Source organism: Mustela nigripes, chromosome 9, assembly GCF_022355385.1.
Source record: "Mustela nigripes isolate SB6536 chromosome 9, MUSNIG.SB6536, whole genome shotgun sequence".
In the NCBI taxonomy this organism is placed as follows: domain Eukaryota; kingdom Metazoa; phylum Chordata; class Mammalia; order Carnivora; family Mustelidae; genus Mustela; species Mustela nigripes.
The window spans coordinates 62,906,879-62,916,811 of record NC_081565.1 but is presented as its reverse complement, the minus strand read 5'-3'; the positions used below and the strand labels follow the sequence as shown (position 1 = coordinate 62,916,811).

The following is a 9,933-nucleotide window of genomic DNA, read 5'->3' as shown; positions in this document are numbered from 1 at the left end:
TTCTCAACTATAATTTGTTCAAATAAACCTTCTGCCCCTCCCCGTCATCTTCTGGAACCTTTATCCACATATGATTTCACTTTATGGAATTGCTGACTTCTCAAAGTCTCTCTTCATGGTCGACTATTTGTCTTCCTCTCTTCTTTCCAGCTTCTTTGTTTTTGAACATTTTATCTTCTATATCAGTGACACTCTCTTTTGCTTCATTTACCCTTGCTGTTAAAGCTTCCATTTTTTACTGCATTTCAGTAATAGCATTTTTAATTTCAGCCTGACTAAATTTTAATTTTTTAATTTCTTCATTAGAGGATTCTTGGTGTCTTCTATGCTTTTTTCAAGCACAGCTAGTATCTTTATAATCATAGTTTTATTTTTATTTTTTAAACATGATTTTATTTATTTATTTGACAGGGAGAGAGATCACAAATAGGCAGAGAGGCAGGCAGAGACAGAGAGGAGGAAGCAGGCTTCCTGCTGAGTAGAGAGCCCAATGCAGGGCTCGATTCCAGAACCGTGGGATCATGACCTGAACTGAAGGCAGAGGTTTAACCCACTGAGCCACCCAGATGTCCCTAATCATTTGTTTTAAATTCTAATTCAGACATCTTACTTATATCCATATTGCTTTAACCCCTGGCAATGAGTAATAACCTTCTCTGTCTTTAGTGGTGAATTTCTCTATCTCATCATTATATCCAGAAATGATAGAAGAAAGAAATAAAACAACAAAACCAAAAATAAAATGAATCAGAAGAAAATAAAAACAAAACAAGAAAAAAAAAATCAAACCAGAAACAAAACAGAGAAAGCAAAATACTAGATGCTGTGTGTATTTTGGTCTGTTTGTTAAAAGAAACCAGATTCCCAAATAGAAAAGAAAGGCAAACCTATACATATGAAAATAAAGTAAAATTCAAAGTAAAATTCAATAAATGTATACCAAAAATAAAAAAATACATACATAACATATATATACATATATTTGTGTATTATGTATATATATATATATACATATAATACAAATTAGGAAAAAATAAGAGTTGAAAAATAGCTAAAAAAACAAAACTAACTGAAGAGAATAATAACAAATCATGAATACTATATACTGTTTTCCCCAAGAGCTGAAGTTTTGCAGTTCTCTATGATCAGTAAACTTAGTGGTAGCTGGTTGTTCCTGCTGATCTTCTTGGGTAGGGGGCTGTTATGCTGATTCACAGATGCTCTTGCCCGGTGGAATTGTGCCTCCTTTTTCAGAGGGCTGGGCTCCAGATTACCTTATGTGGTGCTATTTTGCTCTCTGAAGGCTTTCAGGACTGATGCAGGGGAAGAAAATGGTGGCACCCCACTCTCTAGACCCAGAGATGAAAGTTCACAAACTTTCCCTTCCCCACTCTTCAGTGAGCTCTCACAGAAAAGCAATCACTTTTTTTCTCCCAGGTTTCCATCTCAACTCTGCATTCACTCAGCTTGTGCTTGAGCATTTTTGTCTCAGTCATGTGATTGAGTTTTAAGTCTCTAAGTTTTAGGGACTCCTGTGGTGTAGACCCACGCCCTTACTCCTGAGGGAAGAAGGGGGAGTCTCACTATGGTTCTGGCTTTTGCTGGACCCCTGTGCAGAGAGCAGTCCTGTGACCATGAAGTAGTTTGCAGTTTTTGGCAACACCAAGTAGAAAGCTTGTGCCTAGACTCGTTTTCAGCCAGCTTCCCTGCTCTGTTGCCTGGGAAGTCTGCCATACTCTGTTCTTGTGAACCTGGGGATATCAAGACCATGCTTCTCACCTGGGGTTCCATCCTGCTCTGTCAACTGAGCACCTTAAGCCAGGGATGTCCCCCACTGTAGTAGACTTCTAAACATTTTGATTTTTTGCTCTGCTGCTTATACTTGTGGTAGCCTCCTTATTCTAGCTCCCTTGCACTGCTGTATCCTCCTATCGGATGTTGCCTTGGTTTCAACTCTCCACACCTCCTACATTCCAAAAAGTGTTTGCTTTTCCACGTGTAGAATTGCATCATTTCTTTTCTCAGATCTCCCATTGATTTGACAGGTTTTCAGAATGATTTGATAACTATCTAGCTGAATTCCAGGGACCAGACTTAGGGTCCTCTTCACCATCTTAACTCTTCTCTCTGCACACAGTATTCTTAGTGGTTAGAACCTTTTATCCTGTAATGTCATGTTCTACCTTGGAAATATTCTTTGAAGTGTATCCTTAGTGGTTGGCTTTTTCAGTTTAGCATGTTTCAAGGTTTATGGCTATTGTAGTTATGTATCAGTACCTTGTTCCTTTTTATGGCTAAATTATATTGTATTTTACAAATATATCATTTTATTTATCCATTCTTCTCTTATGGACATCTAGGTTGTTTCCATCTTTTGGCTATTGTGAATATTGCTGTTAGGACATTTGTACTCAAGTTTTATTTGAGTATTTTTTTAAATTTGGGGGACATATATACAGAAATTTAATTACCATAAGTCAGGCCAAGTAGTTTCTTAGCTTATTAATTACATATCAAGTGTCAATAATCTGATAGTTAAGCTAATTATACTATTCTGGGATTTGGCTTTTTTTTTTTTTTTTTTTAAGTAGGCTCGCTGCCCAGTGTGGGGCTTGACCTCATGACCCTGAGATCAAGAGTTGCATGCTCTACCAACTGAGCCTGCCAGGTGCCCCTGGCAGTCAGTTCTCTAGAATACTGAAAGATTGTTAAATAGCTAATTGTACTTGGAGACTGTATTGTCTCCACTAAGGAAATAAGTTTGGTTCTCCCTCATTTCAGTGTGAAGCTGCCTGGGTAAAAGGGCATGGTATATCATTTCTGCTAGGCTTCCAGGGACACCTTTAATGTGAGGAAAATATAAAGAAATATATAGAAGTATTATGCACCTGAAAAGGAAAGACAAATATGGAGGCAGCTCAAAACAAGTGTTATGCCTCTTCTTTTGGCATCAGACATCTCTCCCAGTGGATTCTTGAACCTAAGGAAATACAATATTCTCTTTAGAGATGCCAAGAGGATGATTTGGAAATAAAAATGAGTGGAACTACTGGTACAATGGAGCAAAAGGATGATCCCAAGAACCCATTCTTCTGCTTTCTCATTTCATTGGTCTTGAAAATCTGATTTATAATTACTATTGTTATGTGGAAACTTTCTTTAAGAAAGAAATTGCTTGGATTAGTGGTTATAAAGTATTTGTGTGAAGGCAAAATTAAGAGAGAAAGAGAAGGAGAGAGAGAGAGAGAGAGAAAGGAAAAAGAAAAATGCCCACACTCTACAGTCTTAATAAGAACTGATATGTAGGCCTAATTTTGGATTAGGAATTCTAGTTTATTGAAAATAAATTTTATTTTGGGTGACAAAATATTCGAAGAACAGTACGGTATACTTCTGAATATTAAGAACAAGTTTCTTTTAGCAACTTCTGAAAATATCCAAAACATGAGTTGAGTGGAGCTCACAGCAACAATTTTCCTTAACTATTTTCATAAATATGAATAATCATAAAAGATCATTTGAAGTATCAAAAGAAAATATGTTCATATTTCACTATGTCTATTCCACCTCCAGCAAATATTTCTGAGTGCCTAAAATGTAGAGGGTCTGTTTCAGGTGGTTGGGGTTTATTAGGAACAAAACATAAAAATTCCTGCCCTCAATGGAAGCTTTGAAAAATTAGCATATAGGCCCTCAGTAGGCAGGCAGACAGAAAATGGACTCTTCCAGTGTCTCTAGATGTGGCCTCCATCTGTTGGGATAAAAGCCATTACCTGGAAAGGAGATCAGCCAAGAAGGGAGAAGGGAGCATTCATGGCTATAGCACAGATCTAGCTGATAATGTACTATTACACAGAGAGGTGTTCTATGGGCGACAGATTAAGCCTAAATACACAATCATGGGATTTTGTCTCCTGGAATTTCAATGAATGACTGACTACCTAGGTGAATTCATTTCATTCTAGTGGGTAGATGATCTTGAACTTAATAGCAAATCCCAATCATAATTCTAAAGATTACATACAAAAAGGGTTATGAGGGAGAGGATTCTAAATATATTAAGAAACTGAGAAAAAGTTTTAAGAAAGAATGAAAGACTTTCTTTGTATTAGCACCTGTTATAAAAACAGAGCAAACAGAACCTCTTGATTATTTTCAGGGAACAGCACTAACTAGTTATTATCTTCTTTTTTACAGATGCATCTTGGCAAGGGCATTGGCAGCTCTAGTGTGTGATGTTCCATTTCCAAAGTCCTAGGAGGTATTCTCCTTTTCCTGATTGAAACACTCTTCAGTGAAAAATTCACTATATTTTGGCTCATATGAGTTCTATGTTAGCTCTGTTCCCCAAAAGAGGATATGCTGCTAACAGAATCTAGGGAATGGGTCATGAACAGTCTTGTGTGATAGCTTTACAAAAGACGATTTAGCATATGAACATATTTAAAATCAGTAGGAAAGGGTGAATTATCAAATGGCATGTGGAATTGGATATTAATACAGAAGGCAAAAGATGTAGATTCTAGGTCAAATGACATCAAAGGAAGCACTGGATATATACTTTTACTTTGTATGCAGTTAAGATGGTGGTTACTTTGCTCTGTCAGTATAATGATGGATCCAGGTAGCAATGTTGACAATCACGATAGCGGAGGCTTGCTCAACAGCTTGATTCCAGTCATCATTATCATAGAATAGTCACTTAACAAGGGCATCTAGTTTAACAACTCAGATGTGCTTATTAGCAGCTGACTCCCCCTACCCCTCACAGTTCACAGCACCAAAGAGGAGTGCTTTTGTCAACCTGTAGTTTTACTACCAGTGTATCAAACAGTTAGGCACAGTAAGAACCAGAATCAATAAAAATGCCACAAGTTTCAAATGGACTATTTGCCAGTGTTGAGAACATCCTTGTGTCCTGCCAATTGAAAGGAGCAGCCACATAATTTTTGGGGTCTGCATAATCAATTCTGGGGTCTTCAAAGTTGAAGAGTCAGTGTTCAGTGATTCCCACTAGCCTGTCAGTGAACCAGGCCCAATTAGAGTAACTTCTATGAATTGAGGGCCCTACTAAGCCAGCAGCTTTGCTTCAGGCAAGAGTGGGGGGATACATTTTCTTGTAAGGGGCAGCTGCTGCAATGTGATATACAGCTGAGATACTGCTGGGACCAGGGCAGCTGTATTCTTGAGTATACTGTGTACATTTTACACCTGAGGTTTGTGTCCTTTTTATCTTGTTAGGTAGTTGAGCCCAAGAGTAACCTAATAGCTGCTTTACAAAAGGTGTATACTTGGTAGCCTTGTTAGGGTATCAAGTCAAACCACCCTTCTTCCTGACCACAAGGGCATCTCCTTTTACCAGAAATTCCAATCAACAGAATGACTAGTTACAGAGACTGAAGCACAAAGTGGTCATTAAAGGCTGTGGGACCTCAAAGTTATCTTCTTTACACACAATTCTTTCTGAATGGAAGAATCCCTTCTGAATTATGGGAAGTAGGAAGTATAACATATAACACATTCCTACACTTTCAGATTTAGAAGGAACCACAGTATACTGCACTTGTCAAAAGGCCAGTTCACAGGCTCACATTCATTTCCCTTGCCTACTGTAACCCCTGCCCTAATAACATTTTTAAAAATCTAGATACTTCCTACCTCCATGTGAAGTGGTAAGATTTTTGATTTGGGCAGCTGTATCCCATAAAGCCGTAAGTTTGAGCCCTTTCCTCTCTCAAAGTTCCCCCAAATACTTGGGTGGGTGCCAATGGCCATGGGTCCCCATTGGAGACAGGAAGCTTTCCCTTAAAGCAGCTGATGTTGGGGTATATGGAGGTATGAGTGGCTTCATGACATTAAAGAAACATTTACTTTACTTGCATGAGGTGTGCTCACATTTTAGCCAAAAATCTTCCAATAATTTAAGTTCATTGAAAGCCCTGTAACAGGTGGTATCATCTATTTACATTGAAAGGAGATTTTTTAAAAACTGAATTCTCTGATGATCTTTTAGGAATTCCTCACAACACCAACCCTTTAATAAGTGTTGTACCCACTGACTGATGTAAGCTTGGCTTAAATAATAACTTTCTACCTCCCCAGCAGAGGAATGGCTAAATTATGTTCAAAAGGAAACGGACTTAAACATGTAAGAGCTCAATAGAATCAAGCTTACTGCTCCATCACAAAATGTTCAAAAGGTAAAGATGTGAATGAGAATTTTGTTCCACGTATTTCAGGCCCCCTGGGTGTTACTGTGTAAAATCTGTGCCATGTTAAAGCATGATACTTTACAACTTCAAGGCTATTCTGACAGCATCTTAGTAGAGTCAGTGAGGTCTTCTGTCACAAATGATTGTGGTGTAAAACATGAGCATCCATAGCCCAAAGACCTACATGGAGGAAAGGGAGACTAGGAAATTTTCTGAGTTATCTAAAGGGCATGGCTTCTTTCAAAAGGGCTTTGAAATATCAGCCTATGTCTATTCTCTGATAGACTTTCAGGGTTGCTTTTAGGATAAAATTCTTCCTACATTCATATTTATATGTGTGGGTTTTCTGGAGTCAAATGGCTTGGTCTTCCAGACAGAAGGATTTTCCATAGTTATTATTATCAATAGGGTTTTCCCTCTCCCTGAATTCTCTGGCAAACATTTAGAGTTGACGTCTTATACAATTTTCCAAGTTCATTACATTCGTAAGATTTTTCCCCACTGTGAATTCTCTGATGTATTCTGAGGTTTGATTTCTGGCCAAAACTTTTCCCACATTTGTTACACTGAAAAGGTTTCTCCCCTGTATGAACTCTCTGATGATCACTAAGTATTGCCTTCCGGACAAATTTTTTCCCACATTCATTACACTTAAATGGTTTCTCCCCAGTATGAATCCTCTGATGAACTCTAAGGGTTGATGTCCGGGCAAAAGTTTTCCCACACTCATTACATTTAAATGGTTTCTCTCCTGTGTGTGTTTTCTGATGTTGAATGAGATGGTCTTTTCGCCAGAAGGATTTTTCACATTCATTACATTGATATGTTTTCTCACCACCGTGAGTTCTCTGATGTATCCTGAGGTTTGACTTCTGACCAAAAGTCTTCCCACATTCATTACACTGAAAGGATTTCTCCCCTGTGTGAATTCTATGATGATCTCTGAGGGTTGACTTTTGAACAAAAGTTTTCCCACATTCACTACATTTATAGGGTTTCTCTCCTGTATGAATTCTCTGATGTCCCCTAAGGGTTGATTTCTGGACAAATGTTTTCCCACATTCATTACACTTATAGGGTTTCTCTGCTGTGTGAATTCTCCGATGTGTACTAAGGTGTGACTTCTGGGAGAAAGTTTTTCCACATTCATTACATTCAAATGGTTTCTCTCCTGTGTGAGTTCTTTGATGCTGAATGAGATGTCCTTTTTGAAAGAAGGATTTACCACATTCATTACATTTATAGGGTTTTGTCTCAGAGTGAGTTCTCCGGCGTACTTGGTGGGCTGACACCTGGTAGGATTTCCTATTTTCATTATAGTCAAAGGATGTATCCCCAGTTTGTGTTCTGTCATTACATACCAATGGGTTCTCTTCCGTGACAATTCTCTGAAGTTGAGTGACGTGTGACTTCCTGTTGAAATTATTTTCATTTGCATTACATTCATTGTGTTTCACAGGCATGTTAAACTTACTGTATTCCTTGACAGCTGATTTCCCACAGAAGGATTTCCCACACTGGTTAAGAGGAGAGTATTTCTCCCCAATCCCAGTTCTTTTATAGTCAAAGACAGTTGTTTTTTCACTTTTCCCCCTAAATTCATCATCTTTATAGGATTTTTTTCTTGGGTGAATACTCTTACATGTAACACAAGCAGCCTCATCATAGATGGCCTTTCCAGTTCCATCATATTTAAAAGCTTGTTCCAAAGTTTGACACTTTTGATTCTCAGGAAGATTTTCCTTATAACTGAGAGCTTTTCCATTTTTATTATATTCATGAAACTCCTTTCCAGTATGAGTTCTCTCAAACTTAATTTTGAAAGACAAATGATCACATATACTAGAGCAATTTGGTTTTTTTGTTGGATAGATTCTATTCTTGATGATAAATTGGGAAATATTCTGCATATTTACTCCCCATGAGTCATATTTACAGGATATCTTTGTTGAAACAGGAGCTATGCACAGATTAAACTGTTTTCCCAAAACTTCCTCTTCCTTTATAGTCAATGGTTTATTATTGATGAATATTATTTCCTGCAAGTGTTTATCTTGGATTTTCTTGTTCTTCTTCATCAGGTCATCATCTCTGTAATCTTCTAAAACAGAGATAAATTGAAGACACCTTATAAACCTTACATTTGTTATGGGTGGGAAATATATAGCCTATACATTGCATTTCATTTATTGGTTTTCAAAGATCAAATAATTTATGTGTGTGTGTATCCTCACCCTCCTTTAACCAACTGAGCCACCCAGGTACCCCTTTCTCACTCTCCTTTAAAAAAACAATATTGATATAGTGAAAATGAGAGAGAAAACTGGTAATACATACATATCTGTATCTGGATTATGATAAATTGCATTTCCTATTGGGGTGGAGAAGGAATAGAAATAAGACTTTTACGGGAGTGGTTAATTTAGGGAACAGGAAAACCAGATAATGGGATGAACACAATGGGACTATATAAACTTAAGTACAGTAACAAAAGAATTAGGAGATAATGAACACTGATAGACTAGGCCCAACAGGGGAAAAGTTTGCTTTGAGGAAATTTATTACAGTCCTACACACCTAGGCTATACTGATAGAATACTCAATTTGCTATTCCTTATTTCCATTCAATTCTTTAACATCAAATCAAAATTGATAGTAAAACCTTCCTCACAATTAAATGAAGAAGTTTATAGTTCAGAATCTAACCCATCTTATAGCCATAAGTCACAGAAATACAAAGAAGTGTAAAACTGATAAAAGGAAATCTATTCTTGCAACTAAATTAGATTCACTGCTCAATTCCTGATGTGGAACCTTTATTTTATCAAAACTGAATGGCTAAAATTAACAAGTCAGGAAACAACAGGTGTTGGTAAAGATATGGAGAAAAGGAACCCTCCTACATAGTTGGTGGGAACGCAAGCTGCTGCAGCCACTCTGGAAAACAGTATTTTTTCCTCAAAAAGTTGAAAATAGATCTACCCTATAGCCCAGCAATTGCACTACTGGGTATTTACCCCAAAGATACAAGTAGTGATCCAAAGGGGCACGTGCACCCTAATATTTATAGCAGCAATGTCCACAATAGCCAAACTATGGAAAGAAGCTAGATGTCAATCAACAGATGAATGGACAAAGAAGATGTGGTGTGTACACACACACACACACACACACACACAATGGGATACCATGCGGCCATCAAAAAACCCTGAAATCTTGCCATTTGCAACAATGTGGATGGAACTAGAGGATATTATGCTAAGTCAAATACGTCAATCAGAAAAAGACAATTATCATTATGATCTCACTGATATGAGGAATTTAAGAAATAATACAGAGGATTATACAAGAAGGGAGGGAAAAAATGAAACAAGATGAAACCAGAGGGAGACAAACCATAAAAGACTCTTAATCTCAGGAAACAAACTGAGGGTTGCTGGAGGCGGGGGGAAGGTGGGAGGGATGAAGTGGCTGGGTGATGGCCATTGGGGAGGGTATGTGAATTGTGTAAGACTGATGAATCACATACCTGTACCCCTGAAACACATTAATACATTATATGTTAGTACAAAAAATTGAATGGTAAGTGACTTGATCACTTCATCTTAAACTTCCACATTTCAATTTGACATGAGGGGTGTATGTATTTTATATATGCATGTATGTATGTAAGCTCTATGCCCAATGTGGGACTTGAACTCATGACCTTGAGATCAAGAGC

General features: G+C 37.6%; 1 protein-coding gene across 10 annotated transcripts in view; it reads right to left on the bottom strand.

Annotated features, from left to right (window-relative positions):
- Positions 1–3,322: 3,322 nt before the first annotated feature.
- ZNF510 (zinc finger protein 510) overlaps positions 3,323–9,933 on the bottom strand; it is a 28,855-nt gene continuing 22,244 nt past the window's right edge. For 9 of the 10 annotated variants that reach the window (XM_059411694.1, XM_059411691.1, XM_059411698.1 and 6 more), the window contains one exon: positions 3,323–8,313. In XM_059411694.1, coding sequence (XP_059267677.1) covers positions 6,614–8,313 — 1,700 coding nt within the window. In that variant the 3' untranslated portion in view covers positions 3,323–6,613. The remainder of the gene's footprint in view (positions 8,314–9,933) is intronic. The other variant, XM_059411697.1, reaches the window with a different exon arrangement.